Below are 26,738 nucleotides of genomic sequence, written 5' to 3' on the forward strand. Positions count from 1 at the left end.
CCAGCGCTGCAAAGGCAGCACACACATTTACAACAGCACCACGTGGTGTCTGCCAACCCCGTCACCAGTGCCATGCAGGCTGTGCTGAGGTCTTTTGAGCCACTGAGTCTCCCCTAATAATTGAACCAACAGTCAAACTGGAAAAGGTACTGGAAGGGATGCCACCCATGCCGGTAAACTCCTGGTACAAGCAAGATGATGGGCCAGCCAAGGTCACCAGCCAGAAATGGTAGTAGCTACAGCAGTACAATGAACACAGATGCCAAGTGGCTAGAGAGAGGAGGGGGAGGAGTAGCCAGGGGGCCGAGTTCAGAGTAATGTGGATGAAACTCGCCCTTCAGCTGTCTTCAGAGGCTTGACTGTAGAGGGCCCAACGGGACAGGGGGAACCGGTGGGAGCTGGACAGGCAGAGAAAAGAGCAGCTTTGGAAATATATAACACAGTTAAATCTATATAGTATATAAATATATAATTGTATGTGTTCAAATACAGTCAATATATAAGATATGCACAGTTAATATATAACACAGAAGCAGCTCTCCTTGTGGTTTCCTATGTAACAGACCACAGGCTCCAAACTGTCACATGCAATCTTCAGTCCCCTGACACAGAACTGTTTGTTCTGTACCCTCAATGCCCAGGTCTCCCTGGACCAGGGTGTTCTGAGAGAAGGCTTTTCTGGAGACAAGATAAAATTGTTTGTATGCACCTGCTTGGGTGTGCGGGTGACTGGGTGTGCAAGTGTGGAGGCCAGAGATGTCCATAGCTCACTACCTGTTTTTGAGATAGTCTTATACTGAGCCTGAATCTGGTTGTTTTGGCTAGACTGGCTGGCCAGCAAGCCCAGGGATCCACCTGTCTCCACCTCCTCAGGGCTGGAGTCACAGGTGCCCATTGCCACTGTACTTGATAGCTTTTACTTGGACATTGGGGATTTGACCCTGGGTCCTCATGCTTGCATAGAAGCACTTTACCCACTGAACTATCATCCCCCAGTCTCGAACTCTACAAAACCTTGGAACAGAGTATTTCCATAAGAATTCTCTGGTTTGTGCTGAAACCACAAAAGAAGTCTCCTTTAATGGTTCCCAAGAGGGAGTCATCCCCATTTTATATAGAGAGAAAATGAATGACCTGGGTTCAAACCAGCACTCTGCCTCTTCTAAACGACTCCACCCACAACTCATCTTGGTGGCCCTGCCCCAGGCCTTGCTGACCTGTGGTCTTGCCCCTAGGCAAGGTGGGAGATGCCGGCCACCTGCGCCTTTCCCAGCCTGAGGACTCCCAGGTGGGTGGGGCTGGGCGCTGGGATTGGCTTACAGGCCTGGTAAAGGCAAGAGGTTGACGGAGGCAGGCGGGACGATTGGCAGAGCCCTGCAGTGGCCACCATCACGTTCGCCAGGCCCAGTACCCTGCGAGCTGGGGTTGCTTGGTGACCCACTTCTGGGTTCCCTGCACAACCATGGACCCCGGTAGCCAGAGCTGCGCACTCTCCTCGCTCTATGTGGGCGATCTGCACCCCGACGTGACTGAAGCGATGCTCTATGAGATGTTCTCCCCCATCGGCAGTATTCTGTCCATTCGCGTGTGTCGGGACGTGGCCACCCGGCGCTCGCTGGGCTATGCCTACATCAACTTCCAGCAGCCTGCTGATGGTGAGCCCCAGAGGAGAGTAAAACCTTGCCTTTAACATCCTTGGGCGAAATATGCCCTTTTGAAAACTACCATCCCAAACTGGAAAATTTTATTTCAAATGAACTTCTGTTAGCTACGTAATAGTAATTTTCTGTCTTTCAGGTAGAAATGGGCCTGTAACTAATTGTGGGTATTTAGTATTGCAGATCCTAGCCAGGGAAGATGAGGCAGTCTGTGTTTCCCTCTTCTATATAACAGTAGGGAAACTGAGACCCAGAAGTTGGAAGGCAGGCATTCGGAGAATTGACAATTGCTGCTGGGTGTATTCCTTGTTGCTGGGTGGCTTTGGTGTTGAGTAGACCTGGATTAGAAGCCCGGGATCTGTGTGACACTGGGCAAGTGGCTCAACCATTCTGAGCTCAGTTGCCTGAGTAGAAGGAAAACTGGAGTTCTGCCTCCCTTCAAGAGTGGTTATAGAAGAGATTGAGAGCACCTGGGAGGAAGCTGGCCAACGCCTTGCAGGTGGAGAATGGGGAAGCCTTGGGTTCCTGCCCTCTAGTGTAGCCTGACATGGGGTCTACACCAGGTGCCTCACCTTTCTGATTCCGGAAAAGCTGCCTCCTCTTGGCTTTGTTGGCCACTGGCTTTGTTGACCACTGGCGTCAGGGTGAAAGGATTGGCTAGTAACTGTCAGCTGAGCATGTCTGGGCTTCTGCCGAGAATGGAGGGCAAGGGTTAAGAGCCATGGGTTTTGCTGGAGCTACATCACTTGGCAGGACCCACCTTGGTGGGACCAAGGCTTGTTCCTCGGTAGCATGAAGAATGGGGACTGGAGTGTGAAGGACCATTTGGGACACTGGATGTACTCTTAAGTAACAACCTATGAACCACTCCAGAATTGTAACCAAGAATTGGCCTCCCTGGACTACTGGAGAAGCCATGGCAGGAACATGAATTTGAGGTCAGCCTGGGCTACATTTTGAGACACATCTCAAAAGGAAGAAAGACCCCTTAGTTCAGGCCTCCTGGGTGAGCTGAAAGGTTCCCAGAGTCCAGGATGCTCTCTCCCTCTACTACACTCCATTTCTGCCTCCTCTTGCCTCTCTGCAAGGCTCATGAGTGAAACAGGACCTGACCATCTGGGCCAGTCCATAGATGGGAGGTCTGAACTGCAGTTTTGTTCCTGACTGGGTATGTTAGCACTGGATGAAAAGTATAGACTTCTGTTCTCTCTCTCTCTCTCTCTCTCTCTCTCTCTCTCTCTCTCTCTCTCTCTCTCTCTCTCTCTCTCTCTCTCTTTAAAAGATCTATTTATTTATTTATTACGTATACAGCATGTATGACTGCAGGCCAGAAGAGGGCACCAGATCTCGTTACAGATGGTTGTGAGCCACCATGTGGTTGCTGGGAATCAAACTCAGGACCTCTGGAAGAACAGTCAGTGCTCTTAACCTCTGAGCCATCTCTCCAGCCCCTAGACTTCTGTTCTTACTCCACTGCATTCCCTTGGTCTTTTCTGTGCCTCTGAAGCTAGCAGGGTCTCTGAAGCAGGCAGCACATTATCTGCAAGGCATAGCCTGTCATAGTAGAAGGATGGTGGACAGAGGTGGCTTGACACACTGCCGTTTACCCAACACCTAGTCCCCGTGTGGTACAAAACCCAAGTACCATTTGTTGCACGCTTTGCTTTCCAATCTACCTGACTGCCGGGCAGTTGGTGGCATCGCTTCAGTTAGGCATGGGGAGGAAAGTACCACCATCATCTCCTCACTTCACAGGTGGGGATGAGGGACTGGTGAGGAGGGTGCAGTTCACATCCCCTTCCTTTACATGCTCATCCATGCAATATTCTTGGCTAGACTAGCCTGGCTCTGCCTTCCCAAGCTTCAGTCTCCCCATCTGTAAGATGGGGATCCATGCTACTTGCTAAGAGTTGATCTTTCTGGAACGTCCAAGGAGTACCATGTACAATCATCCCCTCAGCTTTAATCCACCCAAGTCTCCAGGCTCATATTTCAAGTGAGACCCAGATTATGGCTTTCCTTTCCTCGATCCTAGAGAGCACAGTGGAAACTCAGGGTCACAAATGTCACCTAACTTGCCCCTTTCTCTCCTTGCCTCCCCCGCCAGCGGAACGGGCACTGGACACAATGAACTTTGAGATGATCAAAGGCCAGCCCATCCGTATCATGTGGTCCCACCGAGACCCAGGGCTTCGCAAGTCTGGTATGGGCAACATCTTTATCAAAAACTTGGAGAATTCTATTGACAACAAGGCTCTCTATGACACCTTCTCCACCTTCGGGAGCATCCTCTCTTCTAAGGTGGGTGTGCCCCTCTAGAGGAGTCAGTTGGTATCAGATACCTCTGTGGTAGAGGGGTACCAACCAGCACCCCACTTCACAAGCTTAGGCTACAGCAGGCACTTGGCCAGTAGCTATTCATGGTTGTATCTTCTCAGAACCACTAGAGGTCGCTCCTGCACCCAATAGCCTGCTCGTGGGATAATCACCCGAGCTCATGGCTTTCAACACCATTGTTTATTTAGTTTATAATTCGGAGTTGGTGATTTGGATTGAGCTCAGTTAGACAGCATTTCTGGTCTTGGCTGGGTTCCCTCCCGTGCTACCTGAGCCTGGCGGAAACTCTCAGGAGGCCCCTGTGGGTTTAGGCTGGCTGTCAGTTGAAACATCTGGGATTTTCTCTGTGGTCTTCCACGCTCCTGCAGGCTATCCCAGGTCTTTCTCACAGCTGTGCCAGGTCTCAGACGACTGGGAGTAGAAATTCACTAGGCTATCTATAACTTCAACTCAGAATCGGGACCCCTTTACTCCCACTGTTCTCTATAGACCAAAGGCAGTCCCAGACCAATCCACATTCAAGAGAGGGGGTAGTTAACACCTACAAAACAGAATTAAGTATCTGGTTATGATAAAGTTATTCATTAGGGACACTGTAGCAATCAGCATCTTGCTTCTGGTTTTCCCTTGCTGCTGGAGACAGAACCCACTCTACCACTGAGTGTCATGCCCAGCCCCCACCACATCTTGTTTTTAAGATGTTTCTTATATTAGAACATGAAGTCCATCTAAGTGGCATTATTATTTCTAGTCACTGCTGTGTCTCTGAGTCTTTCTTTGTGTTCAGTTTCCCGCATCCCTGGGCACACTGGATGTCCCCCCATCATGACGTGCAATAAGTACTGGATGGTTTATGGTTTGTGAAGAGTTCTGATTAGTTCTCTAACCTTATATATGAGACTGTGCAGGACCAGAGGCTTAACAGCAGGTCAGTATGTGCTGAGTAGAGGGCTAAAGCCTGGGTGTTGTGCCCTGGATGTTATTGAGGATGGCCGATTAGGTCCCCGGAGGTCTCTAGAAGGGCAAAGGCAGAGGTATCATGATCTCTGGGTTTGAGCCTTTCCTGAGCACTACCATGAGCCGGCTGCAGTCACTAAGCTCTCAGTTGAGCTATTCCACCTTCCCCGTGAGTAGGGCCTGTCTGCCACTCAAAGCAGGAGACTGACACCTGAGGTGTGTACTGCACTGAGAGAGCCAGGGCAGCGCCTTGCTTCCACAACCAGTGGGAGGAGGAAGCTTAACTGTGAGCTAAGTTCCTACATACTGTCAGAAGCTTGTCCTTCTGTGTGCCTGGATGTCGGCCTCTATAGCCGCTCTGGATTCCTCCCTGCCACCCCTCAAGGTGTCCCCAGGAAGATTCCAGAGTTTTGTTTGAGGCCACAGAGGTTTGGAGCAGTAAGATTGCTTGTCTGCCATTCAATGTAGTACATGGATGGGGGTTAACATTAAAAGCTTTGGGTTTGATTTTGTGGGTTGTTTGATTTTTGGTTTTTGTTGTTGTTTGTTTGTTTTTCGGGGTTGTTTATTTTGTTTTGAGGAAGGGTTTCTCTGTGTAGCCCTGGGTGTCCTGGAACTCACTCTGTAGACCAGGCTGGCCTCAGACTCAGAGATCTGCCTGCCTCTGCCTCCCAAGTGCTGAGATTAATGTGCCACCACTGCCTGGTGCTTTTCTGTTGTTTTGTTTTTTGAGACAAGGTCTTACATAGTCCTGGCTGGCTTTGAGTTACTATGGCTATGTAGTTCAGCTACCCTCAAACTCAAAGCAGTCCTCCTGCCTTGCAGTCTCCTGAAGTGTTGGGATTACTGCTGGGCACCGCTGTGCCTGGCTTTTGAGTCAGTTTGAACTGGTGGGTCCAAACTTACCAGATTAACTGTAGTAAATTGAGCAGGGGGAAGGATGTCTTCATCCCTTCTTCAGGCCTTGAGTCCTCTGGACCACTAAAGACTGGATGGCAAGCTTTGTGTGACACAGGCAAAGCCTTGTAGGCCTCAGGAAGCCCTGCCTTGGGCTTGGTCAGGAATAAGGCTTACAATGAGGTCCCTACCTCCACTCCAGGGAGCTTGGCTGGAATTGGTAGGAATAACTGGAAATTGGGCTCAGAGGGAAGAATGAAGTTCTCAAGGAGTCATGGGCCCAGAAAGGAGGGAGCCATTAGGCCAATCAGGAAAGAGTTCAGTGGCACCATGGGAAGAACACATGATCTGAGTTAGGCCACCTCTGTGCAAACGCCAGCTGCATAACAACAAGGCAACATAAAGTATTGAGCCAGAAAGAGAACTCTGGAGGCCAAATGTCCTGAGTTCAAATGCTTTCACTTCCTGACTGGGTACCCTGCACCTACACTGGCTTCCTCACAAAGGGGCAGTGGTAGAACTCCCCTCCTAGGACTGTGGGGAGTTATGTGCAGCCTATGAAAAGGCACCTGGGACATGAAACACCTAAAGGACCATGCAATAATTATGAAATTGCTACTGAGTGGTTGACTTTGGACCAGTCATCTATTCTAATTTTCCCACTGGGTCTCAAAAGTTAAGGATTGCCTGGAACGGTTCTCCTGGAACACGTAACAAGATAAGTACATATCTTTAGCTAGTGATGGATCCAGAGTGGGGGAGATGGGGGCCGTCAACATTCTGAAAGGGTTGACCTTGAACTAAAAGTGAAAAGATCTTGCTTGGGGGTGGAGAGATAGAGAAGTGTGTGACGGGTATGAGATTGAGGATTGTATTTATGTATATGTGTTTGTACCTGCTTGCCTGTATGGGCACTATGTGCAGGCAGTACCCTTGGAGGCCAGAAGAGGGCAGTGGATCCCTTGGAACTGGAGTTACTTGCAGTTGGGAGCTCTCCAATATGGAATTAAACCCAGGTCCTCTGAAAGGGCAGCAAGTACTCATAGTCCCGGGACCATCTCCCCAAATCCACAAGAAGTGGTTTGGATGTAGGATTTGTTGTGCATGGCCCATCAGAGAAGCCTCAACCTACCAAGCTGACAGACTTCTCTGCATGGTTGAAGCCATTGAAGGTTAAAGGGACCTAATCACAGTTTTAGGAAAAGCACCCTGGCAATTTGCATGGGGGTGGAGGGGTGGACAGTGTCACTGAGCTGAGCTATGTGGTGGTTCCGTGAAACTGGGGTCATGGAGACCTTAGAAACTGGGCCTAATGCCAGGTGGTGGTGGCTCCCGCCTTTAATCCCAGCACTCAGGAGGCAGAACCAGGCATATCTCTGTGAGTTCGAGGCCAGCCTGATCTACAGAGCAAGATCCAGGACAGGCACCAAAACTACACAGAGAAACCCTGTCTCGAAAAACGAAAAAAAAAAGAAAGAAAGAAGGAAAGAAAGAAAGGAAAAAAAAGAAGGAAAAAGAACCTGGGCCTAAGACCTTGACCCAAGAGCTGAGAACTATCTGAACTCTAGGTATTTTTTTGTTCTGTATTACAGTATAGGCATGACATGTTCTGTTACAACATTGAGGTGAGTTTGTTGTTGGAATAGTATAGGAACTGGTAAAATTCAAACAATATAGGGCAAGGCATGGTGATGCATGCCTTTAATCCCAGCACTTGAAAGGAAGAGGCAGGTGGATCTCTGTGAGTTAAAGGTCAGCCTGGTCTACAAACCCCAGCTAGGGCTGTTACACAGAGAAACCTTGTCTCAAAAATTCCCTCCCTGACCAAAAATAAAAATTAAAAAAAAAGAAAAAGAAAAGAAAGAAAGAAAGAAAAAGCAATATAGAAGAGAAGGAACTAAGAAATAAAGCTCTGTCCTTTCTGGCTCTGGTCCCCAGGAATGATCCCTGCCAATAGTTTTGTGAGGTGTGTACAGTTGCACACACTTGTAATCTAGCTCTTGTGAAATTGAGGTAGGAGAATTACAAGTTTGAAGCCAGCCTGGGCTACAGAGCAAGATCCTATCTCAAAAATCTCCTAAACAAACAAAAGCCCCCTAAAACAGAGGTGTGTGTGTGTGTGTGTGTGTGTGTGTGTGTGTGTGCATGAGTGTGTTTAAAAACTTTCTATTTGTAGATTCCACTTTGATCCAAATAGACTTGATTTCTGCCTGCGCCTTAGTTATCTCTTTTAAGTGACTGTTAGCCTTGTAACCCACCACATTCTCTTCAGCCTCGCATGTGCAGTAGACCAGGGCAACTGTATACAGCTTCTACAGCTAGCCTGCCCTGGGATGGTCACAGTATCTCCAGTTTGCTCTCAGAGTCAGGGGGCATCTGTGGGGGTTGAAATCCCAAGTCCACTCCTCCTTACGCTGTCACCTCAAGCAAGTGAATTGGTCTCTCTAAATTTCCATTCTCCAATTCTAAACTGGGGCTGTTATGAGATTAAGTCTCGTTCTCCCCCCGCCCCTGCCCCCCAGATGAGCCCAAGGTCTAGTACCTGTTAGCAAAGGCTATCTCTATGCTCCCCCTACATAACTGTCTTTTACACTCACCAATGAACAATTCATGTACAGGTCATTACCCTTTTGTCCTTCTGTTCTCCCTGAAGTCCCTGTTGGGTGGTCTCTGTCCTTCCTCCCTGTGACCCAGGTAGTGTATAATGAACATGGATCACGGGGCTTCGGCTTTGTGCATTTTGAGACCCATGAGGCTGCCCAGAAGGCTATCAACACCATGAACGGGATGTTGCTGAATGACCGAAAAGTGTGAGTTCTCGGCCCTGGTGGGAGGGTAGCGGCTGAAGGGGCACAACTGTGGAATCAGGAATGTTGCTCCTGAGACTGTCTAATGGGCACAAGGTGCTGGGCAGAGCTCTTCCTTGGAGCACAACCTCAGGTGAGTGGCTGAACCTCTCAGGGACTCTTTCCTTGTGTAAAACTGGAGTTGGTAGGCATCAAAGGACTATTCTGAGCAAAGGATGAGAATTCTAGAGGGAACAGCTGATGACCAAATCATGGATGGGCTTGACGATTGCATCTGTTTTCCAGTCTCTCAGTATGGCTGCAGTTTCTTTCCTCTGTCTTGTGTGCTGTTCCATGGGGTCTGGGGGCAGATGGGAAGGCAGATGCAGCAGCAGGCCTGTCCAAGTTTGCTATCATCCCACTTCCCAGATGGGAAAATTGTGCTGCAGATCCGGAGAGAACCTGCCTTGGGCTGCTCCTTTCCATATTTGGAATCTGCCCATCTGCTGGCCCAGCCACATGGTCAGTGCTGTGGAGGGAAGACGGCTCTTTTTGTTGTTTTTTTGTTTTGTTGTTGAGACAGGGGTCTCATACTATATAGATGGAGATGATCTCAAACTCGCTATCCTCCTGTCTCTGCCATCTAAGTACTAAAATTACACGTGTGAACTGCTGGCCCTGACTGGAGAGGCAACTTTGGTTTGCCAGAGGCACTGGGTTACTTGATCTGGAGTTTCTCTGGGGAGGACCCTGTGTACTGATCTTACTGTTTTGTTCTGAGATTTCCTGGATTCTCAGATGTTATTTGCAACCACTTCTCTGTATTGACCTCTGACGCTTGGTGTTCAACTCTTGGTGTCTGCTCCAACTTCCTCATAACACATGTGCTCCACACCACCTGCCTTCCTTATGCCAGGCATTTGTTAATCGAGGATTCTTTTCAGCCAAGTGCCTGTAGTCCCAGCTACCTGGGAGGCTGAAGCAGGAGGATTACTTGGGTTCAGAAGTTTCAGGGATTCCTGGGCAATATAACAAGTTTCTTATGTTCTCTCTCTCTCTGTCTCTCTGTCTCTCTGTCTCTCTGGAAAATGATTCTTAGATGTGTTTATGTGAACCTGAACACTTCCAGCTTTTTCCTCTGCTTGGAATTGAACTAGGTGCTCACACATGCTAGACAAGCACTCTACCACCAAGTTATATCCCCAGCTCAGAAACTCCAGATTTTAAAATGAATGTCCCATTTAAATGATGTCAGTCTATCTCCCCTCCATCACCAGTGACCCAAGCACTGACCATGTCTGGTTGGCTCACCCTTGCATCTCTGGTACTCTCCATGCTTGTTAAATGAATAAGCAAAGCCCCACAGTGGGAGTTGGACCCCAGATTTACAGAAATGAACCCTGAGGCTCAGAGAGGTTCAGTAACTTGCTTAGATCACACAACCAGGTAACTGCAGTGAGGTTCCAGGCTTGAGCCCGATTCCAAAGCCATGCTCTTCTTTCCTGTGCTCTCAGCTACCCAGTCTGGAGCGTTTATTTTGTGTGCAATTGCCACTAGGTTGAAGCTCTTATAACCTCATGCAAGGTGGCGCTCTGGAATACAGCTTCTTGCCTATTGAAAACAGCTGGGCCCTGGACACGTTCAGTCCATGGAGTATGACCCTGCCAGGGTTCCCAACAACAGACAGGAAACTGAAGGATAGCAATCGGTCCAAGTGACCCAGAGTTGCCAGGTGAGCCCAGACTGGGATGGAGGGATGATGAATCGTGTGGCTTCTACTCTGTTGTATCCACAGCTTTGTAGGCCACTTCAAGTCTCGACAGAAGCGGGAGGCAGAGCTGGGGGCTCGGGCCCTAGGGTTCACCAACATCTACGTGAAGAACCTGCATGTGGACATGGATGAGCAGGGCCTCCAGGACCTCTTCTCCCAGTTTGGTGGGCATGCTCCCCAAAGGAAAAGGAGGGACACTATTGTTGTTCTTCCAGGCCCAGGTCTGGTGGGAGGAGGGCTTCCCTGGGATTTCTTGGGGACTTAGAGGGAGGAAGGGAACATGCTGGCTTTTTCCCCACTCCCTGCTAAGCCAGTTTGGTCCTTCCTAGGAAAGATGCAGAGTGTGAAAGTGATGAGAGACAGCAATGGCCAATCCCGGGGCTTCGGCTTTGTCAATTTTGAGAAGCATGAGGAAGCCCAGAAGGTAGGTGCCTCCATGGTCCTGCTCCACTAAAGAGGCACAAAGCCAGGAGGACTGGGAAGCCAGAAGATCAGGAGTGCCTGCAAGTGGAGGGCAAGAAAGCACCCTCCCCAGCCCAGGATGCAAGGATCAAAGGTTCTATCATTATCTTTTCTTGTTGGCTTCTAAGCCTAGAAGTTCAAAGAATGGAGCATTTAGGCGGGGAAGCAAAAGTCCTCACTATGTATAAATATTTACTAATAACTGACCTCTTAAGAAGCCTCTTCCCCCTCAAATATTTCTCCCCACACTGGTAAAAATCCTAAACACTGAATCAGTGTGCACTTGGGTCTGACTTCTGCTTTCTGTGGATAAACAAATGGGAATTCTGTTCTCCAAGTGGATTACAGAAAGAACCTGCTTGGTTCCTCTGTGTTCTGGCAGAAGATGCAGGATTTTACACCACCTAACAGGTTTGGGTGTTTAAGAGAAGAAAAAGCTTGGGGCTGGAGAGATGGCCCAGCTAAGAACACTTGCTGCTCTTCCAGAGATCCTGAGTTCAGTTCCCAGCACCTACATCAGGCAGCTTACAACTGACTGTAACTCCAGCTCCAGGGATCTGATGCCCTCTTGTGGTCCTCTTGAATACTTGCCCACAGGTGGCACACTCACACACTGATATGCACCATACACATACATTAACAAAAACTTTTAATGTTTGAAAAAAAAGATTGAAGTGGTTGAGAGATGGCACAGTGGTTAAGAGCACCAGTTGCTCTTATGAAAGACCCAGGTTCAATTCCCAGCACCCACACGGCAGCTCACAATCATCTGTAACTCCAGTTCTAGGGGAATCTGACATCACTCTACACAGACACAAATGCAAACACTCATACACATAAAATAATAAAATAACTTTAAAGAATGTTTTAAACTTTTTTTTAAACTTTATTTTATGTGCATTTGTGTGACAGTATCAGATCCCTTGGAACTGGAGTTACAGACAGTTGTGAGCTGCTGTGTGGTTGCTGGGAATTGAACCCAGGTCCTCTGGAAGAACATCCAGTGCTCCTAACTGCTGAGCCATCTCTCCAGTCCAACTTTAAAGAATTTTTAAAAAGATTTTTTTTTATGTATACAGCATTTATGTCTGCAGGCCAGAAGAGGGCGCCAGATCTCATTACAGATGGTTGTGAGCTACCCTGTGGTTGCTGGGAATTGAACTTGGGACCTTAACCGCTGAGCCCTTAAAAAGATTTTTTAAAAGATAAGAAAAATCAGGATTGAAGTGCAAATGTTTCTAAAAATCTTTATGAACGCTCTCATGGTTAGAAAAAAGAATCGTGCTGCGCTGTAAACTCTAACACGAAGGACGGTGATTAGGCAGCCATGCTGTTTTGAGAGAATGATGTTTGTTGCTTCCTTCAAATTAGCCCCATTTGGTGGCAATAAAATAGACGGTTAGCTTGTTTTGTAAAGGACCTTCTAGGGTAATGTAAAGTTCACAGCAAGACTGGGTGGATAGCATACACATTCCATGTGCCTGTCACCTCTTCCATGCACAGCCTCCCCCGTTATCGGTATCCCCCACCAAAGGGGCACATCTGTCACCATGATGAATCTACTTGGCACATGCACCATCGTCACCCAGGGTCCCTAGTTTACACTAGGGGTCATTCTTGGTATTGTTCACTCTCTGGGTTCGGACAAATGTAAAAGTGTATGCATCCAGCATGACCATATGAAAAAGTATTTTCACCCCTCTAAACCTGTGCTCGGGCCATCTCTTCCAATACCCCAGCCCCCTGACCCCCACTGAGCTTTTTACTGGCCTCATAGTTCTGCCTTTTCCAGAATGTTACTTGGATAGAGTTAGATGGTATGTATCCTTTACTGACTGACTTCTTTCAATGTAATATGCATTTAAATATTTAAAATTTGGTATTTAAATATGGGCCTAAAGAGATCCAAATTTAGTTCCTAGCACACCCATTAGGAGTCTTACAACCCCCTGTAACTCCAGCTCTGGGGGATCTGATGTCTTCTTCCGGCCTCTGTGGGTACTTGCACACAAGTACTCATACCTACACCCAAATATACACACCTACACACATTTTAAAAAAACTTTAAATTTTTAATATGGAAAACTTAACATTAATTCTGAGTTTTGTATTTGTTTGTTTGTTTGTTTTTTTCCTTTTCTTTTTGACAGAGTCTCAGCTTGTAGCCCTAGCTGGCCTTGTCAGAGAATAGACTAGCATTGTGCTAACTGAATTCCTCTGCCCTGTTTCCTGAATGCTAGGGTTTAAAGTCATGTTGTCACCACACAGGCTTCTATTATGTTTTTTTAAATAATGAGGAATTTAAAACCCACAATTTACTTCAGAGTCTTGTGCCATATCTTTAAAAAGTGGCTGTCCTGTAAGAGGCCGTTTCCTGGTATTAATTATTCCCGGCTAGAAAGGCCAGCCTAGTTGTAGGTGACCTCCTGTGGCCCAAAAGGCGGGACTGGAGACAGGGATGGTTCTCCACGTGCACTCCTCCTGCTCTCCAGGCCGTGGACCACATGAATGGAAAGGATGTGAATGGGCAGCAGCTGTACGTGGGTCGGGCCCAGAAGCGGGCAGAGCGGCAGAGTGAGCTGAAGCGCAGGTTTGAGCAGATGAAGCAGGAGAGGCAGAACCGCTATCAGGTGAGGGCAAGCCGGAGGTGGGGCCGGGGAGGGGCGCCCTGGATGCGACTCCTTCCGACAATCGCCTTACTTCTAGAATATGGCTCTGCCTGTGACAGAAGTGGCACATAACTGCACTACAAAGGGCTGTTGGGAATGCTGTCAACTTTGGTTGGCACAATCCTTTGTGTGTTCAATACCCACTGTATCCTCCAGTGATGAACAACGAGAATGACCTACATATTGCCAAATGCCTCTGGAGGACATCCTACTCTAGGTTGAAAATAACTAGGCCATATAGATCACATCCAGAAGGTGGAATATTGTTTAGTTGTTAAAGTCACATTAATTTGTGGCTCAGTCAGCAAAGTGCTTGCTGCGCAAACACGAGAACTTAGGTTTGACCCCCAGTACCCACATAAAAACCAGGTATAGCAGCACACAACTTACCACAAGCGCTGGGAGAGACAGGTGGGTCCCTGGTGCTTGCTGACTCACCAGGCTAGCCTAACTGGTGATCCTCAACTCCCAGTGAAGAGACCAAGTCTCAAAACACAAGGAGTGATTGAGGAAGACACCCAGGGTCAACCTCTGGCCTCTGCATATGCCCATACACAAAAAATTCCATTAACTCCACTGTTTTTTTTTTTAAGATTTATTTATGCGTATGAATATTTGCCTGAATGTATGTAAGTCATTGTGTGCATGCCTGCTACCTGTGGAGGTCAGAAGAGGGCATTGGATCCTTTGGAACCTGAGTTGTAGATGATTGTCAGCCATCATGCATGCTCTTGGAACTGAACCTAGGTCCACTGTAAAGCAACAAGCGCTCTTAGCTGCTGAGTCATCTCTCCATTCCCCCCATCAGCATTTTTTTTTTTTTTTTTTGGAGATGGAGTTTCTCTGTATAACAGCTCTGGATGTCCTGGAACTTGCTTTGTAGACCAGGCTGGCTTTGAACTCACAGAGATCCGCCTGGCTCTACCTCCTGAATGCTGGGATTAAAGGCGTATGCTCCTAGCCCCCCAGCCCTTATTTTCGAGACAGAGACTCACTAAATAGTTCTGGTTGGCCTGAAACTCACAAGGCTGGCCATGATCCTCCTGTCTCTCTCTCCCATGTGCTAGGATTACAGTCACGAGCCACCAAACCCTACAAGTTAACTAATTAAAATTAGTAGTGTAGATCAGTACAATGTGACTTTTTGGAGATGAACCCCTCTCAATGTTTTAAGGAAAGTTTTAGATTTTATGGAGAATGTACATGGTGTGTATGCATGTATACATATTGTCATGTACATGCATCCGTATGTAATAGTTCTCAGCGAGAGACAGCTTTCTTCTCGCTGCAGGGACACTTGAGAATGTCTAGAACTTTCATTTTCCACACTTTGGGGGGAGGGGACGCTGGCAAACACCTGCAGTGGGCAGCAAAGCTCACATAGCAAAGGACTGGCACGAAAGGAGAGCTGCCACTTTGACATCTCCAAGACGGGGATTAAAGCTTCCGTATCTTAGGGCTGATGTATGAAAGGGCTTAGAGTGGTGTCTTGCATCATGTAAGCTAATATGTCAAGCAGGCAGATGGCAGAGGGCAGCTATCCTATACTCTGCGACTAAAGCGGAATTGGCCCGTCAGGAGTTCTGCCTACAGCTGTTCCACGCAGCCTTCCGGAGAGCTGTGTGGCTGAGCTCTGGGCCTCAGAGACTCAGCCTGCTGTAGGTCTGAGACCTCCTTCCGTGGTCCCCATGTGTGAAATGGGAGGCTAGGATCTGGGCAGGTGTGTGGGAGCCACTGCGGGCCTTAGACACTCGTTATGGGATCTGCAGTAACTGGGGACAGGCAGGCTGACTGGCTACATGGAGCTGGGCCCTGCATGTCCCTTGTGGCCCTGCCAGCCACTGACCCCACCCCAGGCAGTCTGGGACGAGAGGAGAAGGGGACTGAGCAGAATCCATTCTTTCAGGGTGTGAACCTTTACGTGAAGAACCTGGATGACTCCATTAACGACGAGAGGTTGAAGGAAGTTTTCTCTGCCTATGGAGTGATCACCAGTGCCAAGGTGGGCACTGCGGCACTCCCTGCCCTGCCCTTCACTATCTCGCCCCTCCACGCCCCAGCTTCTCACCCCTGCACCATCCCCAACTTCTCACCCCTGCACAACCCCAGCTTCTCACCCCTGCACCATCCCCAACTTCTCACCCCTGCACAAACCCCAGTCTCTCGCTTGGCTTCCAGGGACTTTGGGTTGAGTTCCTCATTCTGGTCTGGCTAACACCTTTGGAGACCCACCAGCAGCCTTGCCGGATTGGGTGGGAAGAAATTAAATGTGTACTCTAGCTATAGAGCTGGACTTGATGCACTGTAACTATGATTTATTCAACAAACGTCCATAGATACCATATATGCCAGGGTTCCAGAAATTTACCCTATTTCTGGGCTTCGGTTTACTCATTTGGAAAATGCGACAGCTGGGTTGCCACTCATCACTCTTCACTCATTCTTCTCCATTTGTTGAGTACTAGGGATGTGCCCAATCCTGCAAAGTACCTAAGATGTGACAAACGGCCATTCCATTCAGCAGTTCCATGACTGTGCAGGAGGCTTAGAGTCCATATCTCATTCACAAGATGAAGGTGCAGCAGGGACTGTGTGGTTCTCAGCCCTGGCTTCTCATCTGGGTCAGACAAGATGCACATAGAATTCAGAGGGCATGACCTGAACATCTGACTTTCTTTTTTTTCCTTAAAATTTTATTACATTTTATTATGTATGTGTATGTACACACATGCCCAGAGTTCAGAGGTCAACCTGTGGGAGTCAGTTTTCTTCCTTCCACTGTGTGGACCTGAGGGATCTAACAAGTCATCAGGCTTGGCAGCAAGTGCCTTCACCTGCTGAACCGTCTCTCCAGCCCCGGATTTATCTAATTATATATATTTTCTACTTTATACAAAATGTGATAAGAACTAAATGGATGAAGGTGAATACATTGTCCACTGTGAATAAGCCACTGCCAAGTTCACAGTAAATTCCACTGGAGTGTCCCCTTGTAAAATCTATCTGCTGACAGAAATTCTTGACAATATTTTCGCATTGAGACTTCTGGTCCCTGGGTTGGAGAAATGACTTGGTGGGTAAGAGCACTGTGCAGACATGAAAACCTGAGTTCAAACACCCATAACCTATGGAAAACTAACTCTGCTCACGTATGTGCTTGTGACCCCAGTGCTAGGTTGGGTAGAGACAGGAGGATGGCGGGGCCTTGCTGCCTACCAGCCTAGCTTCAGGTACAGTGAGAGACTCTGTCTCAAAGGAATAAGGTGGAGAGTGACAGAGCAGGATGTCCAACATCCTTCTTTAGCCTCAGTGTGCACATAACACACACACACAAGTACGCACAGGTGCATGAGCACACACACATGTGTATGCATGCAATGGCATCTGGTCCTGATGAGCTTTTGGTTCTCTTCTAAGAATATTTTGCATAGGATAAAATTCATAAGATTACCAGAAAGCCAGTTGTATTGAAATCTAATTATCAAAATATTAAAGCAACAATGCTACATGCTGTGTTGTTAATGTATTAAGCTAAGATCCATCACAATAGCAGTGAGAATAAACAGCACATTGAGATCATCAACATTAAATAGGACATAAAAATATTTGATTTCACAGGCAATGCCAATACTGCTATGTTGACTTTTTGTTGCCCATCTCTGTACCTAAGGAAAACAAAGACCCTTTTGCACAATTCTATCAATGCCCCTTGCTTCAGTTCCACAACCAAGAGATGAGGCAGTTGGAAAGTCCCTATGTCACAGAATGAACTCTACTGGAGAGGTTGTTAAAAGGGGCTCTTGTGCCTCCAGCCTACAAGGGTTAAGAATGTAATGTGCCTCTGATCTGGGAAGTGATGAAGACTATTAGTTTAAAAGCTGCAATCTGCTGGGTGGTGGTGGTGCACACCTTTAATCCCAGTACTTGGGAGGTAGAAGCAGGCAGATCTCTGTGAGGCCAGCCTGGTCTACAGAGCGAGTTCCAGGACCACTAGAACTGTTACACAGAGAAACCTTGTCTCAAAAAACAAAACAAAGTGAAACAAAAGCTCCAATCTGAGCCAAGCCTGAAGGAGACAGTAGCACTGTGGTTGACAGAAGCCAACAGTAGCATAGTCACGAACAATGAGGGATGACTGGGTCTGAGACACATAGCAATCTCTGTTTTTTTCTTTTCTTTTTTTTTTCTTTTTTTTTTTTTTTACTGGGTAGGGGGCTGTTGGGTAGGAGACAAGGGTTTACTGTGTAAGGATGACTTTGAACTCATAGTGCTCCTCTTGCCTCAACCTCCTCAGTGTAGGAGTTACAGGTGTGCACCACCATACTTTGCTCTCTGTACTCTTCTTCAAGCTTTTCTGGAAGTCTATAGTGACTCCAAAATAATGACACTATTGTAAAAGGGCAGCTGAGAAAATCTGTTGCAAACTTCTGAAGAGCCAGGCCTCACACCTTGAGGAAGAGTAGGAATCGCTAGACTGTCTTGAGTCCTGGTTGTGTTTGAGTCACCAAGTAGGTGGCCTTGGACAAGTTCTTCTTGGGTCACCCTTTTTCTCCTGTAACAGGGAGGCCATGATGCCTCCCTAATCAGGAGTCTGGGTGTGAGAGCCACAAAGGCTCACAAAGTATGTGGCATACAGTAGGTCTCAGTAAATTCGGGGTGCATGGTTTGTCCCTTTATCATACATAGTATGTCCCAGGATCTTCTCAGTGATGGATGTGTTATGCCCTCATCATGAGCCCCCTGGAAACCATCAAGAGTCCGAGTTCATATGCAAAAGCAAAGAGCCTTTATTGCAAGCTCGAGCTTGGGCTTCCCATCCGTTCTGACACAGCGGTTGGATCAGGGAGATCCAACAGGCAGGGTTTTTAAGGAGTAAAGGATGGAGGCGATAGGGGAATTCCAGGTTCAGATGGGGTTTGAACTCCTGATTGGGCAGGAGTGAGGTAACAGAAGTTTTGTCAAACAGGGATTGGTACTGGTGTTGCTGCAAGGAAATTGGCAACATATATATGTTCTAGGGCCTTTAGTACTTGCTTGTCTCAATTCTGATTGGTCTCCAGTAGGGTATAGTTTGTGGCTTTTCCTGCTTATTGTAATGGTGAGGCCCAGTCCCAGTATTGTTAGTCTGCAGCCTGTCATGGCTGCACTGATGTTAAGTTAGGCCTCTTCAGATGTGGTCCCAGGGGAGAAGTGTGTATCGCAGGAGTGTTGCTTCCCTGTGCCCAGCAACCCTTGTCTTGTCTTGCTTTTAGGTGATGACAGAAAGTAGCCACAGCAAGGGGTTTGGCTTTGTCTGCTTTTCCTCTCCAGAAGAGGCAACAAAGGCTGTGACAGAGATGAATGGGCGCATCGTGGGTACTAAGCCTCTGTATGTGGCCCTGGCACAGCGCAAGGAGGAGCGGAAGGCCATCTTGACCAACCAGTACAGGCAGTCCCTCTCTCGTCCCGTCTTGAGCTCCTTCCAGCAGCCTACCAGCTACTTACTGCCTGCTGTATCCCAGGTGGGCCTCCAGCTCCCACAGGGGGATGGAACTTCACAAGTACAGGTTCTGTTGAAAACACTTTGGGCAAGTTGTTCCAGCCCCGTGAAGCCTCACTCGCCCCATCTTTAAAGGGGCATAGCATGCTATCCTGCTTTCCAATCAGCATGAGATTCCTGAATGTTGTGTGGAAGGGACTGTGTGGTTAAATGAGTTTGAGAGGTCTTACATTAAGTACCTAAAGCTGGCGGTGATGGTGCATGCCTTTAATCCCAGCATTCAGGGGGCAGAGGTAGGTGGATCTCTGTGAGTTCAAGGCCAGCCTGGTCTACAGAGCAAGTTCCAGGACAGTCAAGGCTATACAGGGAAACCCCTGTCTCAAAACACACACACACACACACACACACACACACACACACACACACACACACTATAGAAACATCAATTACTTTATTATATACATTATCTTCTCCAGTTATGTCAGAATCCATTGGCTCTCTTAAACAGCCATAGTGCTTGTAGCATTCTCCCAGCTCAGATAGATGCTCATGCACCTTAGAATGACCTGGCTGTTCATGTTCTGAGGAGCATGGCTAGGGGAATGACATCATAGAACTGAGAGCAGGAGAGGATGTGCATGTTGAAGACCACTGGCTTGGTAACATCCTTTAGCAATTGGTTGTGCTTGTACAAGCTGGAGTAAGTGACAAACTTTATCTGGTTACTGGGCTGGGGTAAGGAGCAATGGTTGAAATAAACCTGTGATCTTGCTCTGAGGGGTTTAGGGATAAAGGGCATCCTGAGATGGAAGAATAGAGCCTTCATATTAGCTTTGTAGGCCTGAGCTTTCTCCGGCAGGGGATAGTGTGGTTCTTGCAGTGGTGTCCTGAGAAGATGCAAAGCCCTCTCACCTTGATCCTCTTCTCCCACAGTCCACAGCACAGGCGATATACTATGGTTCTGGCTCCATGACTCCAATGCAACCTGACCCCAGGTGGACAGCCCAGCCACACGGACCTTCGTGTAAGTGATCCAGCCTTCTACCTCCGGCCAAGCTTGTGGGTGTGAGCCTCAAGAGAAGAGGCAGTGTATAGCTACAGGGCCAGCCTGGCTTTGCATTTCTCAGAGTCGGTTACTTCCCTCCTCTGAGCCTCAGTTACCCCTCCCCAAGTGGGGACCAAATGAAGCGTTCAGGAAGCGGCAGGCACCATGGCAACCCTGACGAAGACACACAGTGTGGCCCTTGTCAGTTATCTCCAGAGGCTACTCTGATTGGGGGCTGAAAATTCTTGTAGAGCAGAGAAAATAATGAAACTCTTTTGGCTAAATTGTTGAAGAATGGCCTTCTGAGATCCAAGCTTCCGCGTGGACGAAAGTGAATGATCAGAATTTTAGGGCCTGGGGGGACATGAGCTGCTTTTGTCATGGCACATTTCTATACACCCTCCTCCAGAGTTCTTGGTCTAGGCAAACTGACTCTTCTTTCTTTGTTGTGAATTTCCAGTTCCTCGCCAGCCCTGGGAACTCCAGGCCACAGTGTGCTACTTTGATTATCACCCAAAACCTCTCTCTGTTTTTCTCTCTGCTCTAAGCCACCTGCCCTCCAGCTGCCTCAGTGGTCCAACCACTAAGCACGATGCAACACACATGTTTTCACCTCAGCAGTTCCAGTCAGACCTCCAGTCACCTGCCTCACACGCAGAGAGTAGGTGAGTATCCGTGAACGAGGGCAAGATTCGGAATAGAAGGGTGTCAGCGGGTGAGGCAGAGTCTTACCGCTGGGGTTGGCAGTGGAGGGCAGTTTAGACCAGGCTCCATAGTGACCTTGCTTCCTTGGTGAGTCAGGCCAGCTTTGGAGGCTGGCTGTAACAGAAATGTTAGCTTGGCATCCAGCCCTTGGGAGTCACTTTGTGCCTCTTGCTGCTTGCTATCTCTGCTGACTTAATCTTTAAAATAGTCTTTAGAAGCTTTAAAAATAGTAGGCCCATTTTGTGGTGAGGATTGGTGAGTTCACAAATGGGAGGAACTTGAATCTCAGCAAGGACTGAGGCTGCTGTGCCTTGAGGACAAGCGTATCTGTTGGCCAATATCCTCACATCTCTGTGCTGGTCTTACATTCAGCGCTGGGGGTCCTTTGGGGATTCTGCATGAATGATCCAGATGAAGTCCCTGGTCTTATATTGTTGCAGGCTTCAACATACATGCTCAATGTTACATTTTTTAACATCAGTAAAATACACACAATGTAAAATTTACTGCTTTACTATTTTTGGTTTTTCAAGACAGGTTTTTACTACTTTTTTAAAGATTTATTTGTATTTTATGTGCATAAGTGTTTACCTCCATGAACATATGTGCACCATATGCGTGCAGTACCCAAAGAGGTCAGAAGAGAGTGTTGGATACCCTGGAACTAGAGTTACAGTCAGTTGTATGTTGCTATACGGTGGTTGGAAGTGAACCCCAGTACTCTGCAAGAATAGTGAGCGTTTTACTACTTTTTTTTAATGTTCATGTTTTACCTGCGTTCATGTCTGTGTGAGGATGTCAGACGTCCTGGAACTGAAGTTACAGACAGGTGTGAACTGCCATGTGGGTGCTGGGAATTGAACCCAGGTCCTCTGGAAAAGCAGGCTGTGCTCTTAACTGCTGAGCCATCTCTCCAGCTCCAAGCTTTACTATTTTTAAGCCTACAGTTTAGCGGCATCCAGTACATTCACACTAGTACATTCACACTGTGGAGTAAGGACTGCAGCATTTTCCACCATCATCTTTAACACTTTTTGGCTTGTGAAACCATGCTTCCCACTAGCCATAGCTCTTCTTTTTAACCTTTCTAGCCCCTAGAAAAACCACCATTCAATTTTTGGCTCTTTGAATTTTCAGTGGATCTTAGCCAAAATGCTGAGAAGCCATTGTCTTTATGAATTGGAGTATGGTTACTTCATGTAAGTAGAATCAGACCATCAGTCCTTTGTGACTAGCTTTCACTTAGCACAATGTCCTCAAGATTCAGTGATGTTCTAGCATGTTGCAGTTGCCTGCAGATGTAGATTTTGGTTACGCATTCACCTGTTGATGAACACACAGATGGCTCCACCTGGGAGCTCTTGTACATGAATACTGCTACTATGAATACAGATTTGCAGATATCTCCCTGAGACCCTGCTTTCAATTCTTTTGAGTATATATCCAGCACTGAGATTGCTGGATGTGTTGACTCTTTACTTTTTTTGAGGAACCCTTATATTGTATTTCTATAGTTGCTGTATACCTGACATTCTTGTCTATAGTACACAAATGCCTCAATTTCTTTATTGCTCCACCAAAATTTGCTATTTTTTCTAAGTGGCTATTTGAAACTTTCTTCTTCTTCTTCTTCTTCTTCTTCTTCTTCTTCTTCTTCTTCTTCTTCTTCTTCTTCTTCTTCTTCTTCTCCTCCTCCTCCTCCTCCTCCTCCTCCTCCTCCTCCTCCTCCTCTTCCTCCTCCTCCTCCTCCTTCTTCTTCTTATTATTATTATTTTCACAGTCAACATTGGTACTCAGACTACAGGACCAGGAGGGGAGGGACGCTCTATTCCAGGCCAGCCTCTCCTGACACATAGAGGATCTTCAGCTATACACAGTGCCCATGGGGTAAGGCTGTCTGCTCACTGTGGGCCCTGGGTATTCTGGCTCATAACTTTGGCTAGAGTGTTTTCCCTGTGGTCTTTGCTTTTCTTGGCTTATAAAATTTCATTTACTAATATGTGCAATCAGTCAAAGATCATTCCTACTAGCAGAGAGGAAAAAGAACCATGGTCATATTTTATTTACTTGTTATAAACTTTTTGTCTAGGTTATTATCAAAATGAATTTGAACTTCCTGTGAGTATCAGGAGAAGGAATTCCAAGAACATACTGAGTACTGAAGGAATAAGATTAAGCTTCAAAATAGGACTAAAAATATTTATTATAATTAAACAAAAGGCTATGTATCTCCTTACTCCCCCTACCAAAGGTTTCAAATTCAACATTATTGAAACATGTCTAGAATTTTAATATGTCTTGTTTGAATGCTTTCTTGCAAAATGAAAAACAGTCTTTAAGTAACAATAGTACTTCTAAAGTTAGCAAGATGTAAGAGGGCTGAAGGAGGAGGCAAGAATTCTCGGCCAGCCTAGGTTATCTAGGCTATCCTGGACTATATAGATCTTAACACACACACACATATATATACCACGGAGGTGTGTGTGTACTACTGATGTGTTTGTAAAGCTTGCCAAGAAAAGTGCTTTATTGGGTGCAAAGTGATTAGTGAAGTGTGGCTTTCATGTGACAGTGTTTTTGAAGGGCCTTCATTGGGTCACAACATCTCCGTTTGAGGATAACTTTGTCTTCTAGTCCATGCCCTTGTTAGGAATTCTCTGTCCCACCTAACTATGCAGACATTGCTTCCCTCTTCCAGAACCTTTCCTGGAGGTTTATGTTCACCTGATGGGGTAAGTGTGTGAGGCCTTTCCCATCCATGTGGTTAAGGAATGTGTTCCTGGCACCATGCGCAGGTCCAGGAGTCAGCTGTGTATGTCCCTGGCCATCAACCTCTGACTGTGTCCATGCTGGCTGCTGCGCCCCTGCATGAGCAGAAACAAATGATTGGTGAGTGGCTGACTCTTCTACACTGGGGCAGGCAGGAGGGCTGAGAGCTGCCTAGCCTGCCGGGAACAGCTCCAGTGAGGACAGACTTGGGAACAAGGTCTAGTTTCCTCACTGAGTGAGAGGTAGTTTCACCCCAGCTGCCTCTCTCTAAAAGCACTAGTGGGCTGATGCTCCCAAGGCTTTTTCCAGCTTGTTTTCTGACTCTGACTTTAGGTGGGAGATACCTGGATGTGAGATCAGGGCCAAGAAGCAGAGTAGAATGCCCTTGGGTTTCTACTGGGAAATGGTCCAGGGTGGTCATTACATGTCTTCACACCTCTTCCAGGGGAAGCCCTGGTCAAATTTCATCTGTCTCCTGGTGCCCGCTGCAGAAGGTGGGAAATAACTGTGCTGGGGAAACACAGGTGTTCCCTCTGGACTCTGACCTCCAAGTGCAGTTCCTCTCCAGCTCTAGAGTTTCTGACAGGCTCCAAGAAAAGATGGCACTAAGCCGGGCGGTGGTGGCGTATGCCTTTAATCCCAGCACTCGGGAGGCAGGGGCAGGTGGATCTCTGTGAGTTCGAGGCCAGCCTGGGCTACCAAGTGAGTTCCAGGAAAGGTGCAAAGCTACACAGAGAAACCCTGTCTTGAAAAACAAAACAAAAAACAAAAAACAAAAAAAAACTGGCACTAGTGGGCACTGGGGAGATGGGTCAGTAGGTAAGAGTGCTTCCTGTGTAAGCTCGAGCACTTGAGTTTGAATCCCCAGCACCCATATAAAAAGCTGGTCCTGGCTATGTGTGCCTGTAACTCCAGAGTTGGGGGATGGAGACGGGAAGATGGTAGGAAATTATTGGCCAACCCGCCTAGCTGAACAGGCAGCTTCAGGGTCAGTAAGAGACACTGTCTCCTGGGAATAAGGTGGACAGTGATAGAGCAGGACACCTGATATCCTCCTCTGGCCTCCATGTGCATACATCACTGCGTGCGTGCGTGTGCTCGTGTGCGCGCGCGCACGCGCGCGCGCACACACACACACACACACGCACACACGTGTACATGAATGTGATGTTACTAATATTGGAATGAATGAGCAGCTTGTTTCTGGTCAGCACACTCTTCACTTCCTGACCATGCAGACCATGGGCCCCTTCACTGAAGGCCATTGCCACTCCTCCATCATTTCCTTAGCTTACTCACCCAGGTTCTGTCACTTCATGCCCCTCCCTAACAAAGAAGAAAATTACATACGCCTGATGTAGGCTCAGCTGGCTGTTGTCTGTCAACATGTCCCTTCTTTATGGGAAGACCTTTCTGTTCCCACTTAAGCACCCCCATCCTGGAGTGTTCCTCCATGCGTTGTCAAGATGGGCGGACCCCAAAACGAGGTTGTACTGCCGGAAGTACCTGGTGGTGGAAGGTAAACTTATGCTGTTTGCTTCCCACACTCAAAGTCTCAAGTTGAGCATTACCTCCTGTTTGGAATCCCAGTGTGTCCTGTGAGAACCACTTCTCACAAAAGGAACAAATGGAGTCTTGAAACTCAACTGACCTTGCTGCAGATCTCTTTACAAATCACATTCAACTTGGCCCTTCAGATTGTCCTCCAAGGCAGGTTTGCTATGCTTTATAGAGGTGGACAGAGAAGTTTCCAGTACGGTTAAATGACATAGCTCGGGGTGACAGGTTCTAGGACAAGATCCCAGACACCCTCATTGCTCCACTCCATGATGCCACCGCTCCTGGGCGCTGGGCTGTGAGGCATGTGTGCCGTGATGCCACCATCAGGTTGTTCTACACAGGGGAGCGTCTCTACTCCCTCATCCACGACACCTGCGCCCCACTGACTGCCAAGATCACAGGCATGCTGCTGGAGATGGACAACCTGGAGCTTCTGTTTTTGCTGGAGTCCCCAGAGTCCCTCCATGCCAAGGCAGGTGGAGACTGGGGGGCAGCCCAGCAAAGAGCAAGGGCTGGCCTAGACAGGTTGTGGCAACCGACATCAATCTGCTGCGTCTTAGTGGAGGGTTCACGACTTCAGTCCCTCCACAGACAAGCGCTGTGTAGCTCCCTCGTGAAGCTCCAGCACAAGCAGCTGTGTTCTGACTGGACAGTCATGTCCAGCACTGGTACCTCTATTTGAGAAGGTGGCAGTGGGGCTGGGATCTTGGGAGCGGCCGAGGATGAGGGCCCCTCATGAGTCCACGAGGCAAGTCAAGACATGGCTCTTGTGAGGCCCCGTGGGGCAGCTGCATTAAGCCCCTCTCTCTTGTGTCCCGTAGATCGAAGAGGCGCTGGCTGTGTTGCGGGTGCATCAGGAAATGGAGTCTGTGGAAGGCAACAGGACCTGAAAACAGTGGGTGGCTGGGGGTGGGAGGACCCACGACAGAACAGCTGAGCTGTTCTCAGGAGACCCTGGAGAGATCCCAGCGGAGGCTGACATTTAAGAACTCACTGTCATGTGCTGGTGGCTTTGTCTGAAGCGCGAAGGAGTTTGGTGAGGCTGAATGAGTCATAGGAGACACAGAGTGGCTGGAGTGTTCCCATGCCAGCGACCCTGCCAGGCCTCAGGGTTTACTGCCTGGCTCCGCTCTGCTCATCTGAAGGCCTGGTCTGCTGTGAGTCAATCCATCTTCTTAAGACGGGGTGTCCGACATACTTTAGGAACATTTTTTTCCCTTCCCCAACTGAAAATGGAACCCTCCCTCCCTTGAGTACAGCATTTCTGCTTTTGGTTCTAAGGTCCTGTGAACTCTAACTTATTTCCTGATTGGCCTCTCTGTTCTTGAGCTATAGATGTGTAATGAAGGCTGGACACACAGTCCATTGCTAATCTTTTTCCTTTGTATATTAAAATACGCTGCAAAAATCTGTCTTGCCTCTCAGGTGACTTTCTTGTGCCTGGGGGAGGGGGAGGGCAGAGAAAAAGATTTTACTGGACTGGAACTTTGGCTCTAAGGAGAACCCCAAACACGTACTGAAACACACAGAAGGTGCATCTTACAACAGGAGACCCAGGGGAGCTGAGCTGAGCTCCAAACTACAAACTGGCCATCAACAGCAGATGGTTACATGGGTACCACCACGCAATGGACTCAAGCACC

At 47.8% G+C, this 26,738-nt stretch overlaps 1 protein-coding gene across 1 annotated transcript; it reads left to right on the forward strand.

The window, feature by feature from the left end:
• The first annotated feature begins 1,462 nt into the window (after positions 1–1,462).
• On the forward strand, positions 1,463–25,985 carry Pabpc1l (poly(A) binding protein cytoplasmic 1 like). Its single transcript, XM_059258975.1, has 14 exons — positions 1,463–1,655; positions 3,766–3,959; positions 8,544–8,659; positions 10,431–10,570; positions 10,736–10,830; positions 13,361–13,498; positions 15,444–15,539; positions 18,790–19,038; positions 19,950–20,040; positions 20,610–20,726; positions 22,547–22,653; positions 23,562–23,655; positions 25,437–25,567; positions 25,917–25,985. The coding sequence occupies exons 1-14, from the start codon at positions 1,463–1,465 to the stop codon at positions 25,983–25,985; spliced, it is 1,830 nt and encodes a 609-aa protein (XP_059114958.1).
• The last annotated feature ends 753 nt before the right edge of the window (positions 25,986–26,738 follow it).

Source organism: Peromyscus eremicus, chromosome 4 (genome assembly GCF_949786415.1).
Source record: "Peromyscus eremicus chromosome 4, PerEre_H2_v1, whole genome shotgun sequence".
Lineage (NCBI taxonomy): Eukaryota > Metazoa > Chordata > Mammalia > Rodentia > Cricetidae > Peromyscus > Peromyscus eremicus.

Excerpts from the sequence above, each read along its gene's own strand:
- Pabpc1l (XM_059258975.1), top strand. The coding sequence starts at position 1,463 with ATGGACCCCGGTAGCCAGAGCTGCGCACTCTCCTCGCTCTATGTGGGC. Across the intron at positions 10,831-13,360 it reads AGCATGAGGAAGCCCAGAAG|GCCGTGGACCACATGAATGG; the intron begins GTAGGTGCCTCC and ends CCTGCTCTCCAG. Across the intron at positions 13,499-15,443 it reads AGAGGCAGAACCGCTATCAG|GGTGTGAACCTTTACGTGAA; the intron begins GTGAGGGCAAGC and ends CCATTCTTTCAG.